The sequence below is a fragment of the Myotis lucifugus genome, unplaced genomic scaffold (genome assembly GCF_000147115.1).
Source record: "Myotis lucifugus unplaced genomic scaffold, Myoluc2.0 scaffold_463, whole genome shotgun sequence".
NCBI lineage: Eukaryota > Metazoa > Chordata > Mammalia > Chiroptera > Vespertilionidae > Myotis > Myotis lucifugus.
In genome coordinates, this window is record NW_005871511.1 from 306,386 (window position 1) to 334,349 (window position 27,964).

At 36.9% G+C, this 27,964-nt stretch overlaps 1 protein-coding gene and 1 pseudogene across 3 annotated transcripts; one reads left to right on the forward strand and one right to left on the reverse strand.

The window, feature by feature from the left end:
• Nucleotides 1-475: 475 nt before the first annotated feature.
• TC2N (tandem C2 domains, nuclear) lies at nucleotides 476-27,953 on the reverse strand. 3 transcript variants are annotated; one of them, XM_006103090.3, is made up of 12 exons: nucleotides 27,896-27,953; nucleotides 25,041-25,163; nucleotides 23,888-24,115; nucleotides 17,200-17,367; nucleotides 15,925-16,016; nucleotides 14,683-14,758; nucleotides 13,380-13,480; nucleotides 12,877-12,993; nucleotides 8,648-8,839; nucleotides 5,586-5,700; nucleotides 4,181-4,380; nucleotides 478-2,132 (listed from the first exon to the last, which is right to left on the reverse strand). In XM_006103090.3, exons 2-12 carry the CDS (start codon nucleotides 25,105-25,107, stop codon nucleotides 2,022-2,024), a joined length of 1,467 nt encoding a protein of 488 aa, XP_006103152.1. In that variant the 5' UTR covers nucleotides 25,108-25,163; nucleotides 27,896-27,953; the 3' UTR covers nucleotides 478-2,021. The 3 variants fall into 3 exon arrangements, with proteins under 3 accessions (XP_023600200.1, XP_006103152.1, XP_023600199.1); XM_023744431.1 differs by lacking the exon at nucleotides 478-2,132 and adding an exon at nucleotides 3,220-3,290; XM_023744432.1 differs by lacking the exon at nucleotides 27,896-27,953 and having other exon boundaries at nucleotides 476-2,132; nucleotides 25,041-25,149.
• Nucleotides 17,559-18,498, forward strand: LOC106694438 (annotated as a pseudogene).
• Nucleotides 27,954-27,964: the final 11 nt, after the last annotated feature.

Sequence of the window (27,964 nt, forward strand, 5' to 3'; positions counted from 1 at the left end):
AAAAAATATTTTTTTAGCCCTGACCGGTGTGGCTCAGTTGTTTGGAGCATCATCCTGTGTACCAAAGGGTTGTGGGTTCTATTCCTGGTCAGGGCACATACCCGGATTGCGGGTTCAATACAGGTCAGGGCACGTACAGGAGGCAACCAATCAGTATTTTTTTCTCTCTCCCCCTCTCCCTTCACCTCTCTGTAAAATCAATTTTTTAAAAAAATGTTCCTCAGGTGAGGATTTAAAAAAATTATTTAAAAAATTTTCAAATAGTTGCCATTTGTCTCAAAGATTCAAGACTACCACACAAGGTGATTTATCTTAAAAGTCCATGTGAGCCCTAACCGGTTTGGCTCAGTGGATAGAGTGTCAGCCTGTGGACTGAAGGGTCCCAGGTTCGATTCCGGTCAAGGGCATGTACCTTGGTTGCGGGCACATCCCCAGTAGGGAGTGTGAAGGAGGCAGCTGAATCGATGTTCCTCTCTCATCGATGTTTCTAACTCTCTATCCCTCTCCTTCTCCCTTCCTCTCTGTAAAAAAATCAATAAAATAAATTTTTTTTAAAAAGTCCCTGTGAGTATTAATCAATACTATGCCATTTTTCACAAATCTAAAACATAAATATTTTAACATGCACAGAGAGACCTGACACCACCACTGTTGTTGTGCAAACTCTAAGCAGGAGGAGCAAGGGCAGGTAAAGTATGTACATCTTACAGTGTGAGGCGAGGTAATACTTAGGATACGAGGAATAAGTGCTTCTTTGGGAAAATCTTAATAAGATACACAGAACATAAGAACTGGAATAAGGAGGGCATGCTTAAGCTATAGCAAAGTATACTTCTGGCCTAAAATATCACCATCTATCTCTTGGCATGTGTGGGACAAAGTAAGACAGAAAGAAAAATGAAAGACCATGAACACAGAGCACTTGGTCTACTCATTAGCAAAAATAAAATAAAATTTTCCAAGATCAAGGAAAGCCTTATTTATTTCTCCAAAGAGCTGTTCTTTTGGGCCAGTGTGCATGGCCAACTAAAATGAAATTATTCACATACTGAGTTCTAATGAGTACCTGAGAGACACTGCAATAGAAAATATTTGCTACATGGTGTTATCAGGTATGGTAATTTCAAAAATGGGAAAATACTCGAACATTGTGAATTATAGAACAAATAATTTATATTTAAAAAAGCTAAAAACAAGGATGTGATTATCATAAAATACTGAATTTTCTATTAAAGTTCATTTAATTCTGCTGATTAGGACAGGCGATATGCATGATAATCTTATTTCAACTCCTAATAAAACAAGGAGTAAAATATTTGAGAGAGAGAAAAAGACAGCAAAATGTGTGTATACTGGGTTTCCAATAAATCTTTAACCTCTGGTGTTTTCATTATTCTTACCAAAATGTAGTTGTCTATATCTGACGTTTCTTGGAGACAAACTGGCAATGTGATACCTTACGGATAAGGAGTGATAAACACAGGGCACACACTTTCCCCAGGAGCTGAAGCAGATCAATTCATTTTTGCTTTCTGGGAGAAAATATGTAGCAAAAAGTAAACAATAAAGTCAAGATATAACCAGTAATGATTAGCACTGGAACAGTCAGAAGTAAAGTCTTCTAAATGCCTAATAGTCCTAACAAGGATGACCTGGTAGATTTTGAATATCTAGGTAAAGCTTAAAAAAGACCCTATAAACATAATATGGCTGTAACTATCCATGGTTGATATCCTCATTGGTTTTATAATTTATTTAGTTGCCCTATTAATACAACCCTTTTATTTTATTGTCTATTTCGGCACAGTTCTTAAACATTTCCTTTACTTTGGATACCTGATGTAATTCATACCATGTTTTATCAAGTTTAATTTTCTAACAGATCCATTATATACTATAATTATGACCTCCATAGAAGACTTGAGAAATATATTGATTTGCCTCTTCTCATTGGTAGCAAACTGAAATCTTAAGTCTTCTAAAAGAATGTCCAATTCTTCACAAAGTAACACGTGAAGTCTTCAGGATGGGTTTAGTCTGTGCCACTGGATAACAACCTTTTCTGGATTTGTAATTGTCTCTTTCCACTGGTTTGCTGCATCAACGTTATTACTGTCTTCACTTATCCAAATCTGTAAAGGAACAATACAACCATTTGCTTAACATAGTAACGATGAGTTCAGTTAATTCCTCTTATTGATGAAAGACAATTGGAAATTTAGTTTACATATTTTCAATTAAACATCTTTCCACTTTTCCAAAAGTTTTATTTCTCTCTTTGAAACTTAAATGTGAAAACATTTAACCTATTTAGTCACTCTGAGGACTATTTTGTATGATCCAATGCAATTTAAAAGTTCAATGTGAGATATTACATAATCATTTTCTCCAAAATAATGAGTATCCTTTCTTATTCAGTAAATCTAGGAGCTCAACTTAAAACTGATCCCAATCACTCAAAAATTTTTTTGTAAAGGTTAACTCTGACTATTCTGGATTTAAATTAGATGGATAAGGAATGTGCATTTTCAAGCACTGTGTATGTTATATAAAACTGTAATTTTAATTGAAATCTAATCATTAGTCATTCTTGATCCACTGTAAACAATTTCATAATAATCCACAGTAAACAGTACTCTTCACTTATGTAACTTCAGATAATAGATGAGATGAATTTGGGAAAACTGGAAAGCATTATGCAAAGTCAGGATAGCACCATGGTTACCTATCATGGAGGTAAGGTGGGCAAGGATAGAAAAAACTGAATTCCCACTGCAGCTCTACCACTAACAAATGCTGTTGCTTTGGAATGAACTTCTCTGAGACTCAGTTTCTAATTCTTTTAAATAAAGAAACTAGGGCAGGTCACCCACTGGTTTTTCAACATTTCCCTTTAATTTCATGATCTGAAGAACTTTCCTTCACATACAATCTTACAAACAACCCTGACATAAAAACAGATAATGTAAGAGTGCTTTGGCTGATATGGGAGTGGGTGATCTTGACGCCACATTTGGCTACTCCATCATGGTGGCTCCCAAAACTACTGGAGAAGCTACAGGGAATGGAGGGCCAGCAAGAACCTTTCCAGAATTATTATTCTTAACTAGAATCTCAACCGAGAAAGTAGAATTACCAAAAAAGTTTTCTGAAAATCATCTGTCAAGTAAATCTCCTATTCCCTTCATACAGGGTAGTTGAGGATGATACAGGAAAACTTTAACAGAGTTCACTTCATGGGTCTTATGGCTTTGAGAAGTATGCTAGTTGTATGAATTCTTGAGGTTAAGCTTTTTGAATAAGAAAAAGTGAAGAACAAAACTATAATTTTTAAACAAATACTGTAGGTAAAATATATGAAGTAAATCAAAGAGTTAATACCAATCTTTGAAAATTTACATATAATTTTAGGATTTCCTGTAGACTGCTAGTCACATCTTGTCAAATGGAAGCTTAAACCAATAACACAGATTTTGGAATTTAAATGTGAATCACATGATTATAATTAAGGTAAAGCACAATAGACAGCTCCCACTGATCCACTCAGAGTAAAGAACAAAAGGATGAAAGAAGACAAGTTTCGATAGGATTGGCAAGCGGGCAAATGCTATGTTGTTTTAGACAAGTTACTGAGAATTTTTACATAGATTAACCCAGACAGCCATATTGACTATCTAAATAATATCACAACCGCTATTAAAATTGATGTTTTCTACAAGTTCAAATCTAACATAATTCAGTTAATAGCAGACAGAGGTAAGCATTAAGTTGAACATGAAACAGAATAAAGTTGGATATCTGAAGCCTTAAGAAATTTAATTATTGTGTTCTCTCTTCATAAGGAATAAGCACTACTGAAAAACTCATCGATCTCATACTTTTTAAAGTTGAAAAGCTCAGAAAAACACTTATTCTCCCCCCCTTTAAAAATGTAAAGTTCATTTAGAAAAAAAGTCTTATATTAAGATAAGTCTGATTGCTCAGAAATTCCAACTACTTGTATTAAAGCAAACAGTCTGATAAAATTTAATTTTTGTGGCAACACTGAATTTTCATTTATGATGCAGAAGAATTGTCCTCTATTAAACTTCAATTTTATCCTATATTCCTTTTGTTAACCAACTGTTTAAATGCACAGAAAAGTGCAAGGCAAGAATTCAAGATAAACACTCCTACTAACCTGGCCCACGAAGTGTCTTCTTCTTACAGAGCTTCGACTATAAAGCTTGACGAGAAAAACAATTTCCCTTTCATTCTGTATAAGTGGGAAAATCATAGTCTCTCCCCACTTCACTCTCCCGTTGGAGGCCTTCAGCAGGCGTGTCTTCTTCTTATAAATCAGCTCTCCTGAGCTGAACATTGCCACCTTCACAAAAAAACCTGAAACATAAGAAATTTTGATATATAAAATTGTATTTAAAACACCATATAAAGATACGTACCTAAACTTTTGTTGTAAAAAATATAAAGAAGCCACTTTTCAAGGTCTGATGAGCTATTGCCGTAACAGAAAACATCTTCTAGTAGAATCTGCCAGTAAAATCATCTTGGTTCTTTAATTACCTTTTAGAAAAGGTTCTTTAACTACCTTTACATACTAGCAGTTATTGTTTTATTCAGATTTTCACTCTTCTTTGGGGGTCTTGAACAATTTTCCTTAGAAAATCACTTAATTTACAGAGATGTTCAAATGAATCGGTAATTATACATGGTACTGTCTTATTATCATTGAATCTGTTCTGAATTTGAAATTATATTCTCCTCCTTGTTTACGTTCTCTTTATTTGTTGCTTGATCCAACCTACCATAGGTTTGTCAATTTTAATGACCTTTTCAGAGAAAAAGCTTTCAGTTTTATTACTTATGTCTTTTGTTGTTGCCTCAATATTTATCAACTTCAACTTTGGCTCTCATTCCTTCCTTCTTTCCTTTGTGTTTGCTGTTTTTCTAGCTTCGTGAGTTGAGTGCTTGGCTGTATTTTTCAGTCTAGTTACAGTGGACATCCATTACTTCTGTCTGCTTCGGATATTTCCTCTTCTTCTAGTAGGAACAAGGAGTGCTCTTACCCCACTCTGAGCCCTTTAGGTGGGACTGACCTCAACCTCCAGCTCTAGGGGCGGCCATGTGAACCAGGCCTCCGCACCCAAAGTATCAGAATCCCTGGCTGTGCCCAAAGGGCAGGGAGGAAAAGGTGTTTCAGGGGTTGTGTTTGACATTTTTGTTTTTTAAAAATTAAGTTTCTCATTAGCAGAGTATCCAACAAAGGTTGCATAGGACAAATCATCTGGGCTGGTGAAACATCTGGCAGTCCTCTGGACACTCAAGCTACAGTAACTAATGAGCCAACTAAGGAATAGCCTCAAATGCAGAGGTCACAACTGGATAAGAATCAAGAGACCAGTGGGTTCAGGTAGACACAAGGGTTAAAATTTGAAATCCAATAAAGTGATTCTAAGTTAAAAGATAAGTATTCACGTTAAATAATAAAAGTTACTAGAATTTTAATCTTCACTGTAGGAAATGTAGGGGAAAACCAACCTTTTACTAATATTGTCTTTAGATTCCGCTTTATACTATATACTTACTCAAAGTCAGAGGTGTTGATGAGCTTGGAAGGCACTGTGCCTCAAGAATTTGTAACTGGATCCTGCTGTTCACTGCTTGAAAACAAGTCCCCAACTCAAGTTCTGCATGGCACACCTGCATATCACAAAAGTGTCATTTGGTAATTAAGAATAAAGTTTTTGGATATTTCAAAAATTCAAAATGAAAGAGCTAAGATGAGTAATCTTGAAATCACTGCTTTTTATATGTCATACGAGAAGGTTTAGAAGTAAGTGCCATGGGTTCTGTACATATGAGCTATTCACTTTCATGGATTCCGCAACTGCAAGTTACAGCTACATCCTGATTCTTCCAAGTCAGGGAGACCAAAAGGCAATTCACATTAAAAGCAACTTAAATCCCTAAGCAGTTTTACTAGAGACAATGTCAGTGAAATAACCACCGAAAGTGCAAGCATATGTTCAAAAGACTTACATGCAGTCATTTGAATGGTTTTCTGAGAACATATGAACCATGATTTGGAAGTGTAATATATGAGAATCATCATTCTTTTTTTCTCCATGTAGAAATCAGAGTAGGTGCTAGCAGAATCAGAAGACAACGGATTGCTACACTGAAAAGATTTGTGGGTTGGGAGCTGAATTACTCTGCTGTCTGGATGCGAGCCAGAGAAGAGCGCTGGCAGGAAGGGAGCTAGTGAAAGTTACGAGGCAGTAAATAATAAGGAAAAGGTCAAAGAAAACCTGAGGCAAACAATAAAAGGGGAGACGGGGAGAGGGGGAGAGAAAAAATGTGCTCTTCAGTATTGCTGACTAACAGCCGAATCAAGCTGGTAACTTGTTTGTGAAACAGAACACGGCCCAGCCTACTTCTCTGGCTTCCAACATCCTTGGAGCGAAAAAAGAGAAACATAAAGTTGTCCAAACACAAAAACATTACTCCTCACATGTTGAAAAAAGTAAGTATGGAAATGCAGCGAGAACATAACGTTAGGAGATCTCACAGGGCTCAGCACAGACAGACACAGAAGTCTTTGCTGATATTAATTCCGACAAAGCTACCGCACAGCTGAATGACTCTTGATGATGAGATTTCTATTTGGTCATCGCCCAGCAGTCCCAATAATTGGCTCCTGGCTCACTAAAAAGGGCCTTTCTATGTACATTCCATTGGCTGAATCTTGGGCATTTTCTTGAAACATGATTCTGTGTTTTAAAAATTGGTAATGCCACGCCCTGGCCGGCGGTGCTCAGCCCTCGCACCAAAGGGCCACGGGTTTGACTCCCAGGCAAGGGCATCTACCTGGGTTGCAGGTTCTATCACTGGCTCTGGTTGGGAGGCCTTGGGAGGCAACCAATCGCTGTGTGTCTCTCTCATATTGATGTTTCTCTCTCTCCCCACAACCCCCATTTCTCTCTAGAAATCAATGGAAAAAATATCCTCGGGTGAGGATTAACAAAAATAAATAAAAAGAAACTGGTCATGCCGTAAGAAATCAAGAGATAAACAGTGAAATGTGAATCACTTAAAAGCATAAACCCAACTGTTGAGAGGTTAAACTCCCCTGTGAAACGACTAAAGTGATGATAAAACTTGTCTATTTTGGCAAAAAGAAACACTGATTTTCATAAATAAGTGAATGTACTGCTTTTGCTTTCAATCAGAATAAAATCGGATTAATAAACCTTTTCACATGAACTAAATCTGTAGCCAAACATAAAATAAAACCTTTGCTGACATGACCTCTGATACATCATTTGGTAGAAACTGAACCACAATCGTTCATCCAGATTCTCCAAGGCAGGTAAGAGTCTAATGTCTCAATTCCCCAGAAAATACCTTTGCTGAGTCTGGTGTACTCTCCTAGCCTCACTAATTGAGCTTTTAATATATGAATTGTCTAGTTGAATATCTGTGCCTTCTATAACCTAGGGTTCAGATTACTGTCTACTAAGCTAGTTTCAAAGATGCAAGCAATGAACTCCTATCACAGCTATAAAACAAATGTATTTAAACATATTTGAACACAATAATCTAATTGTGCACTATTCCATTCGTCATTTATTCTTTCATATCTATCTACATACAAATATTCAATGCAAAGAACATGACAGGCTGTTGCTCAGAGCACTGCAAATTATAAAGAAAACAGATGAAAACTCAAGCCTTGTTTTGTTTAAAACAAGTAGCTTAAATAATTCTTAGTTGTAATAAATGCTATAAAAACACATTGGGGTGGAACAGAAAATAACAGACACAGGATAAAGAAATACAGATGCCTCCGGCCCCACCCCCCCAAATATTCTGATTTAGTTGGTTTAGGTGTGGGCATGTTTTTAAACCTCCCTAGGTGATTCTAATGCGTACCCAGGTTCAGAACCACTTTAAGCCAACATAAATATTTTTGAAAAGTAGGTGAAATATAAAACTTACATAAATTTAAAATCATATAAGGTTTGACCTTATCAAAGCTTTTGGCTGATTTCTATAAATGTTATGCTGACATAGAAACTATATAATTAAATATTTAGGGATTTCTAAACACTCTAAGTCAGTGGTTCTCAACCTTCCTAATGCCGCGACCCTTTAATACAGTTCCTCATATTGTGGTGACCCCCAATTTCATTGTTACAAATTAAACATAATTAAAGCATAGTGATTAATCACAAAAACAATATGTAATTACATATGTGTTTTCCGATGGTCTTAGGCGACCCCTGTGAAAGGGTCATTCGACCCCCAAAGGGGTCGCAACCCACAGGTTGAGAACCGCTGCTCTAAGTGTTCAGCTGGCTAGTTGAGAGAAGCGAATGTCAAGTTTCAAAGATAATCAAGTTCTTTACCAAAAATACCAGCTGTAAGAACCTTGTTTCTGCCCAATTTATGAACAGCTATATAGCTTACTCAGGATTACAAACAACTTTCCCAATCGATCTGAAGGCAATCTCTGACTGAGCTTACAGTTTATGATTCTTTCCTGCTTTTCTTAAGTTATCAGCTACTAAAAAAACTTCTTATAAAATTAATTGATAATTTAAAGTTACTCATACTTTAGGGTTATTTATACATTATTATCACTTACAGGAATTTTTGAAGGTGGTGCTATATCCAAAGAGTAATCCATTTCCTGTGTGCTAAGAGTTCTGAGTGACAGCGAGCATTCACCAATGGTCTTCTTCCTGGGAGTCTGGGTTTGAACCTTAAATACAAGCCTTACACTTTGCAGACTTTGGAGTTTAATAGCAAACACAAAAGTTTCCATAAACTCAATTGTCTAAAAAGAAAATATAAAGTATATAAATAAAAGGACTGAAAAAAGGGTGATATGCCAACACAAAATAAATAAAAATAATATATTTTAATCTAGGAAAGGTAGATTTGATTTTTTACAATAAAAAAATACTTTTTAATGCAAACAAAAATGAGAATGACCATGACTTGTTTTTCCAGAATTTATCCTAGCTACTGCCTTTCTTCATTTTCCCAAATCATCCTTTTAATTACTTAGTCAGGAATTCAGGTCACTATCAACACCAAGCATACCAGAATATATATAGCTTTTCCCCTTTTTGAAAATGAGGTTGTTTTTCATCTTGGTTCTGGGGCAGCTTTTCAGCTATTTACAATTCTTCCACAGCAAATAAGAGTGGTGTAAGAATCTCAGGTGAGCTCTCTCGGTACCCAAAATCTAACTTGTTCACATTACAAGACTTGAATTATTTCTTTAAGGGAGCGATTGTTTGTCTAATGTTCTTCCCACCTATTGGGATCCAATTTCTCTTTTGGTAACGTTTGTTCCACTCTTTCCAATCTGAAAATCAATCTCCTTAACAGAGAAGACAAAGAAAAACGTATTAAGTTCTACCTTCTCACATAAGCATCTACCTATGCCGCAAGCCCGTGTTTTCCATGCTTGAAACAATTTCAAATGTTACTTTTAATATATATTTTTAAATTTTTATTGTTGAGAGTATTACCTATTACATATGTCCCCCATCTACCCCATCCAGCCCATTCCCAACCCTCACCCCAGGCCCTCACCAATTCAAATACAAGATTGTACTCAAGTGCACTGTTGTCCATGGGTTATGCATATATGCATACAAGGTCTTCGGTTGATTGCCTCCCACTTACTTTCAATATTTTTAAACCTTGTCTTACCATGGGCTAACATTTTCTTGACACTAGACTACACACTCCCTTCTTTCCATTTTTAATGCATCCTTTTTAAAAAGGAGGGTTTTTTTTCCTTTTGAAAAGGCAAGGTATCTGGGCAACTAACAATATATTTTATATATCGTGCTCAATTTTTCTCTTTCATTGTAATTTTTATGTTTGTGTAGTCAGAATTGTGTTTCTTGAGAACCTCCGAACCACTTAAGCTTTCTTTTCCCCCCTAACTTTTGCTAAGTTTACTTTGTTTTACTTGAAAATTAAAAGGTGAAACAAGTAAGTGTCAGAATTATAGCCAGAGATAAGACATTTCCATTTAGACGTCCTATAATCTATATTTTCATAAAGAAATATCCTACTACATATATATCACTTTTGATTTCTGCCTTCTCACTTATTAAGAACATTTCCCCATATCCTTAAAAACTCTTCCTAAACATTGCTTTCTAGTATCCTATCACATGGTGCTATGGTTTGAATTGTGTCCCCCCCAAAAAATATGTTGAGGTCCTAACCCTGAATGTGACTCAGAATGTGACCCTGAGGATGTAATTAGTGAAGTTAAGATGAGGTCGTATTGGAGTAGAGAGACTGGTATCCTATGACACTGAGAAGACACAGAGAGACAGGGAGAATGCCATGTGCAGATGGATGCTGAGATCAGAGTGAAGGTCAGGAATGCCAGGGATTGCTGGCCATCCCCAGAACTAGGAGAGGCATGGCACAGATCTTCCCTCAGGAAAGGAACCACTGCTGCTGAAGTCTTGAGACCAGACTTCCTCCAAAACTGTGAGAGGTCAATTTCTGTTGTTCTAACCCAAAACCCTAGGAAACTAATACATGTGGTATTCCATGAGTTTTCTCAATCATTCCCCCTATGAGACATTTAGATTGTTTCCAACTTTTCCACTATGGATACTACACACACACACACACACACACACACACACACACATACATACACCACATACACACACATACACACACATACACACACATACATACACACATATACACACATACACATACATACATACACACACATATACATACACACATACATACACACACATACACACACATACATACACACACACATACACACACACATACACACACACACAGGATTGGCAAAAGTAGGTTTACAGCTGTGAGTACATGAAACAGGATTTATTCTATTATTTATTAACTAGAGGACCGATGCACGAAATTCATGCAAGAGTAGGCCTTCCTTTCCCCGGCTGCTGGCACCGGCTTCCCTCTGGCACCCGGGACCTGGGCTTTGCTCCGGCCACTGGCAGGTACCCGGGACCTGGGCTTCCCTCTGGCCCCGGCTTTGTCCGAAAGGACGTCCAGTCTAATTAGCATATTACCCTTTTATTATTCTAGATTATTCTATTATTTATTTGTATCATTTTTTTTTCTTATTATTATTTCAAATCTTTTATTATGCTTTATCTTTTAGGCAATGATGGAGAAGCATGTCAAAAAATAGATGACAATAAAGAACTCTGTGCCAAAGTATGCTTGAGTATAGCAAGTAGACTACAAGAATCCTATATAATAAAAGGGTAATATGCAAATTGACCCTAACAGCAGAACCACTGGGAACGACAGGTCACTATGACATGCACTGACCATCAGGGGGCAGATGCTCAATGCAGGAGCTCCACTCAGCCACAAGCTGGGCTGACAGCTTTGAGTGCAGCGGCAGTGGCGGGAGCCTCTCCCGCCTCCTCAGCAGCGCTAAGGATATCCTATTGCAGCTTAGGCCTGCTCCCTGGGAGCGGGACTAAGTAGTCAGTTGGACATCCCCTGAGGACTCCCAGGCTGCCAGAGGGATGTCTGATTGCCAGCTTAGGTCCGATCCCTTGGGGAGCGGGCCTAAGCCAGCAGGTGGACATCCCCCGAGGGGTCCCAGACTGTGAGAGGATGCAGGCTGGGATGAGGGACCCCCCTGAGTGCACGAATTTTTGTGCACCAGGCCTCTAGTGTGTAAATAATGAAGGTTGGCAATTTGAGCACTTACAAGATTGTACTCAAGTGCACTGTGCCATTGTGACATGCTTTTGAGTTAATAAAGCTATTGTAATAATCGTAGTCCACGTGTCTTTTTCCATATGAACAACTGTAAACCTATTTTTGCCCCACCCTGTATATGTATTTTACATATATATTAGATTATTTCTATGGAACAGATTCCAAGTAGAATAACCATATTAAAAAGTATACATAACTTAAGGTTTTGATGTGTATTGTCATTAAAATAACTTTCAGAAAGTTTTATGTTCTAGAATACTTGTAAAATTTTTTCTAGCCGAAACCGGTTTGGCTCAGTGGATAGAGCGTCGGCCTGCGGACTGAAGGGTCCCAGGTTCGATTCCGGTCAAGGGCATGTACCTGGGTTGCGGGCACATCCCCAGTGGGAGGTGTGCAGGAGGCAACTGATCGATGTTTCTCTCTCATCGATGTTTCTGGCTCTCTGTCTCTCTCCCTTCCTCTCTGTGAAAAATCAATAAAATATATTTAAAAAAAATTTTTTTTCTACTTTTAATAAACAAAAAGGACAGAAAATAAAGAGAAAGCAATATGTAATTTCATGTTTATCAGACATCTGAATTACCTTATTTTTAAATGATGTTTTTGTAGAAGATAACTTTCATTTGCATGGAAAACACTAACCTTTCCACTCCTCCCCAACGACAAAGATGAAGATAAGAAAATGGGAAATCTAGAGCCTACTACACCCCCACTCTCCGCCTCATAGAGGGAAAGGATTTAAAAGAAATCAATTGCAATAATACACTTATTTCTCAAAGCCATATGGGGGGAGAGGATGAAAAACTAGACATTATTTTCCTTTCATAAGAGAAATATAAAGAGTTTTCTTATATATTGTTCATCTTCTATGTATTTTAGTGATTAAAATTTTCTTTTTAAATGCACCTTAATATTTGGACAATGAAGTATCAAGTACTTTTACTAGTAAGGCTCAAAATTGTCATTAAAAAGCAGGGGGTACATAATTTGTAGTTTTCCTAAAATAAAACACTTTTTTAATTCCAATTCCTTACATGATTTAAGGTGACAAACATGAGAAAAACATAAAAAGAAATTCAAACACAAACAGCCACTTACATTGGAGCCTTCCTTGGCTGAAGATTTGAAATGCACTGGTTTGGGCAATGTTAGGACTCCTTTTATAGAGATAGCAGGAGTGTCGCCATAACTAGAGGGCCAACTTAGATCTTTGCACTAAAAAAATTAAAAATACAGCTTGAATTTTACAAAGGACACAATACAATTATTTTTATGTATTTTTCAAGTTAATGACTTTAGATACAAACTGTAAAAGGAAACTTACTGAAACCTCCTGTTTCAGCTACATTAAAATAATTTGACATTTAAAGTTCTCAATATCACATCAATCTCTTTGAGATTAAAAATCAAATACTTCCACCATACCTACTAATTTATTTTCTTTAGGTTCTTTGTTATATACTATTTTCTGCAAAATATTATAAAACTCTAAATTCCAAAGATGTAATGGCCCATTCCCCAGAAGAGAGCAATAATATATGCTTATACTGTCTAAATATTCAATTTTGTAAGAAAAGTTGGTGTGCACTCTAATAATGTACCTGTAATACTGTGATCCAGATTTGCTCTGCTGAAGAATTATAAAACACCTTCACATTCAATCTCCCCAGATCTCTTTCATCTCCTGACAGAGTAATCGTATCTGAATTGTAAAAGGACAAAGATGTTTGAGATACTACGCAATCCTTCTAACCCAATTAAGCTTTGATACAGTTCGATTTTAAAGACAAAATAGAAAAATGCTACAATTATTTTTTAAAGTTGACAATTTAATACAACAAACATCACCCTTTAATGTTTTACTGAAGTGCTAGGGGGAAGATATACTATAAAAAGTAATACATGGGCCCTGGCTCATGGGGGTTAGTGGTTAGAGTGTCACCCATGCCCCGTAGGGTTGCAGGTTTGATCCCCGGGCCCCAGTCAGGGGCTAGTGTGGGAGGCAACCAACTGATGTGTGTGTGTGTGTGTGTGTGTCTCTCTCTTTCTTTCTGGATGCCTCTCTCTCTCCCTACTTCCCTCTCTCTCTTCCCCTTCTTCCTGTCCTTCTACTCTCTCTAAAAATCAGTGGGAAAAAAAATATCCTTGGGTGAGGATTAACAAACAAACAAAAAAGTAATGCATGGCTTAAAAACTTAACCCAATTATAACCTGAGAAATTTAAGTTAAAACAAGCTTTCCCCAAATAATATTAATATGGACTTAATACTCTATACTTCAGCAAGTTCCTTACTAATATACTTTAAAACAAACCAACAATGGACATTTAACTGCTCCACTTTTAAAAAGATGTATTCATGTCTGAACACTAAAACAGAGTCCATCTGATGTGCGTATTCATACACAGGTAACACTGCCAACACATATATAACTGGAGGCCCGGTGCACGGATTCCTGCACGGGTGGGGTCCCTCAGCCTGGCCTGCCCCCTGGGGGGATGCAGCAGTGCCAAAGCGGCAGGCAGCCAGGAAGGAGCCCCAGCCGGGGCCTTTCATCCTGGCCCTGCTGCGCCTGCTGCAGCGTGGAGGCAGGAGAGGCTCCCAACACCGCAGCTGCGCTCGCCAGCCGTGAGCCCAGCTTCTGGCTTAGCTACGTTCCCGCTGCAGGAGCGCACTGACCACCAGGGGGCAGCTCCTGCATTGAGCATCTGCCCCCTGGTGGTCAGAGCGGGTCATAGCGACCAGTCAACCAGTCGTTCCAGTTGTTCGGTCTTAACGGTCGCTTAGGCTTTTATATACATAGATTATCTAGAGTTTCTCTTACTGTGTCATGTATACTTTCAAATTACTATTGGGTAGAAATAATTCCCTTAAGAATATAAAAATAGGGTACTTTATTCCTTACCCAAGCTTCTGTTGCTCCCCTGAGAATTTTTCCTCGATGAAGAGCTGCTTGGCACACTGGACAGTGAATCATGTCTCTACAAATAGAGTTCTTTAGTCAGAAACTGCATGTCAAACTTGAAGGAGTCTGAAATAATACCTACCCTACTACCAAAATGCATGCTAACCATTTTGACAGTTACTGATCGGAATTTCCCACTTTTAGATAGAAAAGATTTCTGTGTGTGCTATCAGGAAAATCTCACATATCTTACTAGAAAATATATGGAAAAGCCTTTGCTGTTTGGTTTGGTTTGGTAATAAGGATGAAGAGATTATGGCTATGTTTCAGATTTAAAGGTACTAATAAAAATCTGAGTATATTTGCAAGTGCCCTGCTACTTAACAACCTGTAAAGCAACATTTATTCCAGCATGGTCCCTCTGGACCGAGAGGTACAGCATCACCTGGGAAACTATTAGAAATACAAACTCACTGCAGAGCTACTAAATGGAAAGCTCTGGGGGTGAAGCCTGGCATTCTGTATTTTAACAAGCTCTCTACACAATTCCAACGCATGCTAAAGAGCTGGTGCTACAAAGAATTAAGTTTGCAAAAATTTAATTCAACTGAGATTATTTAGAATACACTTCATTTTAATAAAATATATGTATATATGTTCATGTGAAAAAAGTCCACAAATATGTAAAAACAGTATTTGCACAGTGTTTTTACTCAGTTATAGGAATATAGGTGATTTGTCTTTTTACTTTGCTTAAGTCTACTTTCTAAGTTTTAAATAATAATCACAGTTCACTTGTATTAAGAAAAGAAACATTTTTAAATGTCAAAAATTTGTCAATTCTATTTGAAACATAGGTCAGTATTTTAATATTACTGAATAATTAAAGTTCTACATCTCAATAGTAATACTACTTTTTATTAACTAGTTATGTTCATTAAAGAAAGTAAAATCAATAAGCACTTTTAAATATATACCATTTTAAATTCCAAGTATCTGAGTGCTTATCAATGAGAGATATGAGACACATAAAAAAACAAATAGAAACTACTGCCTTTTTTATTCACTTGAAAGCTAAAATAATGCACATGGGAAATATCAAGTGTTTTCCTAAGAGGTATGAGAATAGATATATCTACATAAGATGCAAAGCATGTTGTTCCTAATGTAATTTACACACTTTTGAAATTTTAGCTTGAAAATAAATTATCGGATATAATTAAATTTATATAAATAATTTACCTGCATGAACTTCTGAGATGAACTTGTAAGATCAAACATAGACTTGCTTAGCCCGGGGGAACCAGGGAGTTTGTTGGTCCTTAAATCACAAACTACAAAAAGACGTAAGTAAATTACTTATAGTAAAAAAGAAGAAATTCTATTTAATTACAATGAATTAAATCTTTTTAGGAATATATCATGAATATTATATGCAAATCTACTTACGAGATAAAACCTAACAAAATTTTTAAAAATTTTTCAATTTTTTTACTTTGTTTGAAACAAAAACTAATAAAAATCAAACAATACATTTTTACATCCACATCAAATATCAAGCAGGGAAAATTCATTATTTTCGCTACATTCCTCAATTCTTCATCTCATAAGAATAATCAAAGAGGTAAGTCCTCTGCGCTAAATGCAAGTCAACTATTTAATGAGCACTTTTTTAAAAAAAATCAACACCAAATCCTAGGTGATCCTATATTGCTAGTTTCCCTCCTGAACTGTAAGATCCTCGAAGAATAGAACTCTGCATACTAATGTGTATTCTAGCACAGTACTGAAAAGTACTTAAATATTTCTGCTTTATTTTTAGTGCCTGAATTCAATGTGGAGACAGATATATGACCTGAAGAACAGTGAGAAATTTGTGAATTAGATATGTACAGGATAGACTATAACTGATGCAGTTTCAAATATGAAACTAAGAAAGTTCTAAATATCACTTAGGCATTTTCTATTTTATTTGTTTACATCTGTAAACCTATCATGTTTCTAAATATATCATTTTTATTAAATAGAGCAGAAAAGGAACATTTATGAATGGATAGATGATATATAAAATATATCAAAATAATCTGTAAACAAAACTTTTTTTTTCAAAAAAGGACAAATCAAATGGAATTTAGAACTCACTACCACATACAACTTAGTCTTTCCATTTGTATATTAGATGTAATGCCACAAAGAGGTCAGGATGCTTATCTCGGCACTTCTGAAGCCTGCTTTCCCCTTATTTGTAAATTGTTTTCCGTAATAAGAATCATCTCTTCCAGGGTCTCTGGTTTAATCTGACTTGTACATTTGCTAAAAGAGAAACACAGAGAGCCAGCACGGCTGCCCCAGCTGAGGAGGAGAAAGTGGGAGGAAAGAAAGAAGGATCTGGGAGTCTGATGGGCTTTGGTCTTTTTGACTAAACCTCTCTTGTAACACGTTCAATAAAAAGCTGAACTCTGAGAAAAAAGAAAGAACTACAAGGAGGGGAAAAAAAAAACACAAAAAATTTCAAACCTGATCCATACAGTCTTGTCACTTCTGCAGTAGGGGGAAAGCGCCGACTCAGATCTGGGGAAATGTGCTGATACATATAGAACGGGTTGTACACGTCATAGCTGGATCCAGGGTGGGAGGAGCCGGAAAGTTCTGCCTTTCGATCCCCAAAAGATGCTCTGGCCGATCCTGAAAGCAAATGTTCCTAAAGTTTTATGACGTCCTTTGCTTGGAGTTACTAGCCAACAGCTGGTGCATTCAAGGCAAAAGGAAAAAAATTTGTTTCGAGTAATATTAACTCGCATGTGTTTGATATCTAAAAAAATAAGCACACTTTTACTGAGCTCTAAGTGTGTGGAGTATCCTGCCAGGGACCAGCCATGAACCCTGCTCTCAAGACAGTCTGGTAAATTTTTGACATTTTTCTTTGCCCCTAAGCACACTATTCCAAAAGGTTGTGGACAATTCTGTATTTTGTGACTGGAGTTTCCTTTTATTTTTCTACTTACACAAAGCACATCTTTTAAGTAAAAAGATGATCTCTTTTGAGAAATGTGCTCTTTTCACGAAGACCACAACATTTATAAAAACGGACCACAAGTTCATTTCTGTCTGGCATCTTTTTGTTGTTGTTGTTAATCCTCATTGTTTTTCCATTGTTTTTTAGAGAGAGTGGAATGGAGGGGGGAGAGAGAGAGAGAGAGAGAGAGAGAGAGAGAGAGAGAGAGAGAGAGAAGCATCAATGTGAAAGAGGCACATCGATTGACTGCCTCCCCCACCCACCCTGATGGGGGCGGGGGGATTGACTCTGCAACCCAGGTTCACTCCCTTGACCAGGAATTGACTCTTCAGTGTGCAGGCCGATGCTCTAACCACTGAGGCCACCAGTCAGGGCTTGGTCTGACATCTTATCAGGACATCAGTGGTAGCAGCTGCTCTTCGAGTTCGCTATTCTGCCCAAGAATGACAAGAAGAAGAAGGATGCCAGAAAGTCAGCTAAGAAAGACAAAGACCCAGCGAACAAATGTGGGGGCAAGGCCAAAAAGAAGTCGTGGTCCAAAGGCAAAGTCTGGAACAAGCTCAATAACCTGGTCTTGTTTGACAAAGCACCACATGACAAACTCTGTAAGGAAGTTCCCAACGAGAAGCTTATAAGCCCAGCTGTGGTCGCTGAGAGACTGAAGGTAGAGAGAGCTTCCTTGGCCAGGGACTTATTAAACTGACTTCAAAGCACAGAGCTCAGATAACTTACACTGCAAACACCAAGGGTGGGATGCCCCAACCGCTGGAGAAGAGGCACGAACAAACTGTACATTTTGAAAAATAAAACTTTATTAAATAAAAAAAAGAAACTGACCATATGCTGAGATACACAGAGCCAGTCTCAACAAATTATAAAGAACTGAATCATGAAGAGTATGTTCTCTAACACCAATGCAATAAAGTTAGAAATCAAATTGCAAAACGGATAGGAAATATTTATATTGAAACATAAAGGACCAAAAATAATAAAAAAGGTAATCTTTAAAAACACAAGATTGAAAGATTAGCCCTACTGTGTGTTAAGAAAGGAATACTGGCACCAACGATAAGATCAATGGAACAGAATAGAAGGCCCAAAAAGAGACACCCGTTTTATGGAAACTTGATTTATAATCAGTGTGGCATTGGCACTTTTCACTAAAAGGGATAAGACAACTGAATATTGATACAGAGAAAACAACAACAACCTTCATCCCAACTAAATATATTCACAAAAATTAATTCCTTGTGGACTGTGGCTCTAAAATAATGTTAAAGGCAAACCAATAAAACTTCTACATTAAGTACATTTATCAGAAAGTCTTCCTAGCCTTAGGGCAGAGTAGCACTTCTTAAAGGGAATATAGCCTTAATCATTACAAGTTTTTAATAAACTCAACTATATTAAATTTGAAATTTTCCAAATCTTCCATTTCCAAAGACTATTTAAGAGAGTAAAGAGGTAACCCACAGAGGGGAGAAGATATGTGCAAAAATATAACTAACAAAGTGCTTATATCCAGAATTTATGAGGAACTCCCACAAATCAATAAGAAAAAGACAAGCAAGCCTATATGTAAATTAGCTTAAGACTTAAGCAGACATTTCAGAAGAGAGTCTATTCAAATAGCCAATAAATATGATCTGGTGCTCAATCTCACTGACCATGAGGGAAATTAAAACTCTAATAAGATACCACTACATGCTCACCAGAATGGTTAAAATTAAAAATCTGACAATAGCAAGTGTTGGCAAGAAAGCAGAGCAATGTGAATGATCATACTCTGCTGAAGAAAATGTAAATTGATATAATCACTGTGGAAAAGTTTGCTAACTTCTACTCAAGCTAACGATATTTCTAACCTACAACCCCAACATGCCATTCTGGGACATATACACCACTGAAATGCTTGTACATGTGTACCACGAGACAAGTACAAGAATGTTCATAAGCATCATTATACACAATAACCAAAAACTGGGAAAAAAACTCAAATGCCCATCAACAGTAAAAATAGATGAACTGCAGTATATACTTGATACATAAAAATATCTTATGCATGGTCGCCAATTGGTGATCTGCAGACCACTGGTGGCCTGGGAGGTCCAAAAGGTTGGCGACTGTTGCCTTATAGTATGCTATACAGGAACACTTCTGTATCTCACCATTAGAAAACAATAGATAAATACACGCTCTGTACAGATATGAAAACAAACTGAAGCTTACTAACAACAATCTGAGTAAATTTCACAAACATAATGCTGACTGAAAGAACCCACAAACAAAAGAATATATACTGAATATGTTATTTCATTTACATAAAGGTCAGAAAACATACAAAAAACGAAGCCGTAACATTTAGGAATATGTACTTAGGTGGTAAAAAGTAAGAAAAGCAAAAAAGCGATACTGATTACTCTGAAGTGACTGAAAAGGGAAAGATGGAAGCTTTGGGGTTGCTGGCTTTACTCTCTTTACTTGAGTGGTGACTATACACAGGATTTGCTGTGTAATAAATCACTGCGCGATGGATTTCTTTGTTCCTTTTTTCTACATGTGTTTTATATTTAGATCAAATTTTCTTCAAAGCTTATAATCACATTGGAAATAATATATACACATAAAGTTTTTTAAATGTTTAAATCATCACCAAGTTTTCATTCTTTTTGTTCCATTTAAAACAGAACCCACAGTATAAAGTAGTCTTTTCTGAATTAAGCTAAACAATAAAGCAGGTAGCTTGACATTGAGTTCAGAAAAGAAAAAGAAAATATGAGGTTATGAGGTGAGATTCTATCCTCATCCTGTTTCAAAAAAACTATGTATACAATCCAAGCACAGCCCATGGTCAGAGGGGTGCCAGGAGGGAGCTATGATGCCAGAGAGCCTAAAGAGTGTGCACCCCTATGAGCTAACACTTGACTCATTCAACACATAAACAATACAAACGTCTATGGTAACAAGAATAGCACTGTCAAGAGTATGACTCACTGCCTTTATAGGCTATACCTAAAAAGGAATATTCTGATTTCATTTTTCCTTTATAAGTAAGCCACTACAGAATTCCAATTTTCCCCTCAAACAGTACCCAGTGATAGCAGTTTTTAAGTTCAAGAGGAACTTCTCTCAATTTACAGAACCACACTGTTGTAAAGTTGCATAATTGCCAACACATCTCAAAAGCCCTATTTGAAATTTCAACATTAATTCAAAATGTATCCTCTGGATGGCTAGGTAGGTAGGTGATAAAGCCAGCACAGTAAAACTTTAATGATAGATCTGTCTGCTATCAAAGCAGGAGTCTACAGCTGTGATCAGACTCATTAGCAAGTAATGCGACAAAACAAATTTCAAATATGTGAAACATAATTTAAGTCACAACTGATACTGGTCTGCTCTATCTTCTTCTCAAAATCTCCATGTCAGCCCATCACTCACACATGCATTTGCACATACAGCTTACACATATTTTACTTCTATAATTAGGTACCAAGAAGACTTTCCTGACTTTAGTTATATAAAGTAATTCTCTCTCCAATATGCTAAAAATCAGATGGCTTCACCACATCCTCCGTGAGCCTATAATCTAATATAAGCCAATTTCTGACTCAGTCAGCTAAAAAAGTAATATTTATTAACGATACAATGAAAAAGAAAAATGACCACATATTGCCAGGTAGGTATTTCTTACTTATTTTCTGATTATGAACCCCCCCCACATAAAATACTTTAAATGTCTAAGAATAGATAATTTAGAAATTGTGGTACATCCATATAATTTAATACTATAAAGTCATTAAAAAGTAATGAATATGAAAACATGTTCATAACAGATGATGTGAATAAAATAAATTGCAAGACTGTTTACATGGCTTAATCCCAATGTTGTTAAACAGGTATGAGAGAAAGAGAAAAGTCAATAAATCATGGTATCCTGTGAGCCAGAGCTTTTAAAAACTATTTTTTAGAGATATATGAAAAATAAGACATAAGGTTCATCTTTCCTTGTTTCTTAAAAAAAAAAAATCACTCCTACTAGACCTTATTCGCTTATAGATAACACTAAACTCTACACCAAAACCCAAAGGCACTGGAGCATAAATAAAAGCAATGCAGATTCTGGACAGGATTTGACTGTTGGAAAAAAAGAGAACAGTACAAAATTAGTTACCTGTTTTTAATAACTTTTAGCCTAAGGGCAGGCCAAAGTTGGCACTGAGCAGGGCGGGTAAAACTCCAATAGAAAATTCAGTCTTTCTGGCCTGAAGAACCAGAAGGCAAAGTTCAGAGCAATCGCAGCAGCTAGAAAGTAAGGTGGGAATCTTGGAAAGGAGAAAACCCCAGATTATGTGAATAAAGTCTGCTCAAATACCTGGCTGATCCTTGCACCACACATGTGTGGGACAGACTCCAGCTAAGGACAATAAAACTAAGCTGAGGTAAGAGCTGCCACTACCAAGTTGCAGAATCCAACCAAGTTAATTGCCTGCTGAAAAAAAAAGAAAAGAAAGGAAAAAAAATAACCCTCTGAGTAATATAACAGATTTGAGTCCCTAAAATATAATATCCAACATCCGGAATACAATCCAAAGTTACCAAACACAAAGAAACGGGAGAATATGACCCATTCTCAAGCAAAAAGACAATACACCGAATTCAAACCTAGATGACCTCAATGTCAGAATTTTTAGACAAACATGGTGAAGTTCAAAAATATAAAGGAAAATGGCTCAAAGTAATGAAAAATATATGTCTAAAACAGAAAATTCAGTGGATAGGCTTAACAACTGAATGGAGATAACAAAGGAAAGAGACAAATAACTTGAAGATAGATCAATATTATCCAATCTTAAGACCAGAAAGAGAAAAAAAAGATCTGGGGGAAAAAAGAAGTCTCAGAAACACATAAAACGATATCAAAGAGTCCTACATATGTGTAATTGGAAACCCAGAAGAAGAGAAAAAGGGACAGAAAAAAATATTTGAAGAAATATTCTAGGTCTTGATAGTTTTTATTACACTAGTATATGCATTTTTCAAACTCAAAAATTACACACTTAAAACTTGGGCAGCTCACTGCATGTAAAGTTTATGTTGAAAGAAGAAGACTAAACAGATGCTGAACTCTAGTAAATTATATAAATGCTTAAATTTACTCCGACATGCATCCTCCTCCACAAGAAAGTATTAATAACGCACAGAGAAATGAATAGATGAATACATGTGAAAGGAAGTACAGTAAAATGTAAAAATCTATATGATAGATATGTAGAGGTATTTACCACTAAATTATTTCAATTTTTCTTTCAAATTCTTTCTGTATGTTTGAAACTTTTCATAATAAAATTCTGAGAAAAAATAATCATTGTGACTGTTTCAATCCACTAGAACAAATTATTTTTAAAATACAAGAGTTACATGTTGTTTCCTCTTCATTAGTCCATTGACCTCTACAATATCAGCCAAAATTCAAGCCAATGAACCTACTTCATTCAAGCAGCTATTTAGACTGGCAAGTGTACTTATAGACTGGGGAGCATCATGGTGAGGAAAGAAAGAAAGACTACTTCATTGCTTCTTTATTTCTCTTTACACCAAGCTTTAGAAAACAGTAGACAGAATGTTTCCTCTATTTACTAATCAAATCCAGAGTAATTCCTCTATTTTTTCTTTCTACACGTATGAAGGATAACTGATTATAATTATAATAGTGGCCCGGTGCACGGATTTGTGCACATTGAAAGGAAATTAATTAGAAGGAAGATTCGTGCGGAAATTATGTTACTGCAAAAAATTACATGTCAAAATAGTATATATAATATAGTATTATAAAATTAAAATACAAAATATTTTAATATGTATTGTGCATGCGCGAGTCAACGTTTATTTTTAAATTGCCAGTGTGCATCATATGTACCAGACGGTCGGTCACATGCGATTGGTGCCAGCGAGAGCTTTATATGTATAGCGCATGTGCGAGTCGGTTGGTCTGACGGTCTTATGGTCAGATTTCATAATGAGAGCTTTCAAAAATACTATACATTAAGTTCCTCTACAGAAAGAGCAAAACACAAAAAGCGAAATGTAAAATTTGTGTATAAAAGATACACCTTTATGTTAAATAGAGCGATAACAGCGTTGAAAGGCTACATGCTGATTTTTAAACCCCGGCATTTTCTTGTTTACCTTCAAGTTCTTCTAGATGTGAAGGAGTTCCTTGCGTCCTGGGCTGAATGTAAGATAACTTAAACTTGGGCACCACAAATGGTACTTGTTTGCCATCAGATGGTAACTTGGAAAGTAAATAATCCTCAGTACAGCCAACCTGAGGCTTTACACAAACAGAAGTCAAGGGAGGGACACAGATGGCAGTATTTTGACTACTTGAGACTGCTGTTTTAGCTTCCACAGAAACTGCATAGAAGAGAAGGGAAAAAGAAAAGAAAAAAAAATCACAAATATGTACTCAGACTTATATATAAAAATCTAAACCTAGCATGCTTTGGTATTTATCCAATCATTTCAGAAGAAACGGCTGATCCATAAACCACTCTTGGGTCCTATCAAGCACTTCTGGCCTCTACATTAATTCTGTCCAGCCAATATTCGAGCAATTAATACACTACCGCCAAAGTCTATTAACATCGTAATGGTGAAAGGAGGCTTTAAAGACTCATTCCCACAAGAGTTCATACAAGGAAAAACAAGTTTATTTTGAAGTTAATTGCACAATACTTTCAAGTGAAATCTAGTCATTTAAAACTACTCTCAACAAAGCAATTCTTCTTGTCAATACTAATGGTTACATCAGTCTTGAATACATAAAGCAATTCTGAAAAACCTACTTTTAAGTCTCTAAGTCTACAAAAATCTTCACCAAATCACAAAATAAAATATACACTGACCCTAACATGATAGCAACTCTCCTTGTGCTAGCTTCTCTGACCTACTTTGTTCGATAGAACGATATATAATTCCTAAAATGAGGGAGTTAGATGGGGAGGTAAGGGACACCCAGAGTTAATCCACCTGTAATACTCATGTCCAATCCTCCTCTCCCTTACTTCCTTCTTCCCACTCAGCTTGCTAACATCCTCCTCATATTTCCACACCAAATGCCACCTTCTTTGTGGGATTGTCCCAGGGTGCCTCCTGGGTTGAATTCATCTCTCCCCACTATGCCCCAGGTATTTTAATACTTACCTAGCGTGCCTTATATTTATGTTTCTGCCTCCCTCATGCAGTTAGGAAATATGTCTCATTTATTTTTATATTACAAAATGCCACAAGTAAGGGGACATTAAATAAATGTTTGTTGAAGTCATAAAACGAAACTCACCGTTGTGCTTTTCTGTTTCACCATAGAAACATCCCCTACAGCAACTCTTTATAAATTCTGTTGCCATTACACTCAATTTCCAATATCCAGCAAAAGATGCACGCTTCCAACTTTAATATTAATCTGTTGGTAGAAAAGAAAACAAGTTAAAATAATCATGCTTCATGTCATTAGGTATCACCAAATAAATCAAATTATCTGTCTTTCTAAGATGTTCAAATATTCAGAGGAAGGTAGATTTTTTTGTTCCTATTTGTAATTTTTATAACCTGGGCTCCTTATACGTTAATAAAAATGGAATTGAACAACCTCAATGTTAAATGTGAAAAAAAATCCCCACTCTCCATTTTCTCTTTAGCCTCATATATCTAAATTGATGTCCAAGCAAAATTTGAACATAAAATGGCCTTCATAAAAAAGTGTAAAAAAAAATTCACTTGCTCCAAATCAATTCTTTTGGTAACCCAAAGACCTTATAATGGGGGCCAATAAATAAATAATTTCATACTTTATGAGTTAGCTTAGTGCTTAGAATTACACTAGCAGAAAAATATACCTTAAACACTGTAACACATACATGCAATGCTATCTAAGTCACAAATAAGAGATGTTGAAAATAAAGGGGGTCTGTTAAGTTTACCAGAAATGTAAGACTGTATAAGGAGACACATTTGTTGTAGGAACAGTGCACCAATCACAAGGCACATTTCATGGACAAGCTAACCTGGCATTCAAGAACAAGACTCCCCCTGGCTTTTGGGTTCGAGATGGCAAACTAGGAAGATCCTGAGCTCACCTTCTCTCATTGACACCAAAACTACAACTACACACAGAACAGCCATCTCAGAGAGCAACCTGAGGACTAGCAGAACAGGTTTCCCACAACTACGGATGTAAAGAAAAGGCCACACTGAGACAGGTAGGAGGGGCAGAGACTCGGTCTAGGCAGGACCCACCCTAACCCCCATTCCCCGTGTGGTGGCTCACAAGTGGGAGGGATATCACAACTACAGAGGTCCCCCACCAAGAGCGAGGGGTCCAAGCCTCAGCCTGGGGGACCTGCACCAGGAGGAGGAGCCTCCAGAGCAGTGGTTCTCAACCTTCCTAGTCCCGCGACCCTTTAATACAGTTCCTCATGTTGTGGTGACCCCCAACCATAAAATTATTTTCGTTGCTACTTCATAACTGTAATGTGCTACTGTTATGAATCGTATTGTAAATATCTGATATGCAGGATGTATTTTCAGTGTTACAAATTGAACATAATTAAAGCATAGTGATTAACCACAAAAACAATATGTAATTATACATGTGTTGTTGTTTTTTTGGTTTTTTTAAAATATATTTTATTGAACTTTTACAGAGAAGAAGGGAGAGGGATAGAGAGTTAGAAACATCGATGAGAGAGATCGATCAGCTGCCTCCTGCACAGCCCCCAGTAGGGATGTGCCCGCAACCCAGGTACACGCCCTTGACCCGAATCGAACCTGGGACCCTTGAGTCCGCAGGCTGACGCTCCATCCACTGAGCCAAACCGGTTCGGCAATTATATATGTGTTTTCCGATGGTCTTAGGCGACCCCTGTGGAAGGGTCATTCGACCCCTGTGGAAGGGTCATTCGACCCCCAAAGGGGTCGCGACCCACAGGTTGAGAACCGCTGCTCTGTAGCATCTGGCTTTGAAAACCAGCAAGACTTATTCTGAGAGAGCCAAAGGGCTGTGGGAAACCCAGGTTGTGCTCTTTCTGAGTTCCGGGACACAGGCAGCGGTTTGAAAAGCACCCGTGTCATATATGAAGGTGATAGATACATGGACCAACTTTAGGACATGTGCTGGAGGGGCAGGGATCTTTCTCCAGAGTCCAGAGTGCTGCTGGGCGCCACTTTCCCCCTCTGCTTTACTCTCTTTCCACCTAACTGGTCTGATGCTGGCAGGTGCCATTTCTGACTCTCCATTAACCTTGCGAATACTGTTCAGCCCCCTAGCATTTCCCTGACGACCTCTCCAAAGCCTGCCACACCGGTGGGCGACCTCAGCCAGCATCTGTGCACAGCAATGTATTTACAACAGTCTGCAAAGCTGAAGATATGCATTGTAAACCGTAAAGCAACCACTAAATAAGAAAACAGGGGTTTAACTAATAAGCTAAAAGGTTGATCAGATGGAATTATAGGAAAAGATTCTTAATGTAACAGAAAGCAGAAAAAGGGAGGGGCAAAGAAGAACTGAGATGAACAGTAAACAAATAGCAAGATTATAAAGCAGGTGGAACACAAAAACAGGTGGGATGAATAGGAAATAGCAAAATGATACATTTAAACCTAACTATGTCAATAATCACATTAAGTATAAATGCTTTAAATATGCCAATTAAAAGGCAGAGATTGTTAAGACTGGATAAAAAAGCATGACCCAAGTATATGCTGTATATAAGAAATGTACTTTAAATATAGACACAAATAATTTTATAGTCAAAGGATGGATATCCCTCATGAATATAGACACAAAGATCCTCAACAAAATACTAGCAAACTGAACCCAGAAACGTTTAAGTAGGATTATACATCATAAGGAAGTGAGATTTATCCTAGGATGGCAAGGCTGGTTTAACATCTGAATATCAATGCATGTAATACATTACATAATAAAATAATCAACAAAAACTACATGATCATCTCAATAGATTAAAAAAAAATCTGAAAATTCCAATACTCTTTCATGCTAAAAGAAAGAAAGCTGATCAAACAAGGAATAGGAGAGAATCTTCTCAACGAAATACAGAGCATCTATGTAGCTGCTGAAAGACTGAATGCTCTCCCGCTAAGCCCAGGCAAAAGACAAGGCTGTCTACTCACCAACTCCCGTTCAACGCTGTCCTGTAGATTCCAGCAGCACAATCAGGCTAGAAAGCTACAAAGGGCATA

Bases quoted from the DNA above. Each gene is read 5' to 3' on its own strand.
- TC2N (XM_023744432.1), bottom strand. From the start codon at position 25,107: ATGGCAACAGAATTTATAAAGAGTTGCTGTAGGGGATGTTTCTATGGT. The intron at 16,017-17,199 runs GTTTGAAATTTT...GTCTTTTTGTAG, and splicing joins GACAAGACTGTATGGATCAG to TTTGTGATTTAAGGACCAAC. The intron at 8,840-12,876 runs GTAAGTGGCTGT...TTTTCTTTTTAG, and splicing joins CAGCCAAGGAAGGCTCCAAT to ACAATTGAGTTTATGGAAAC.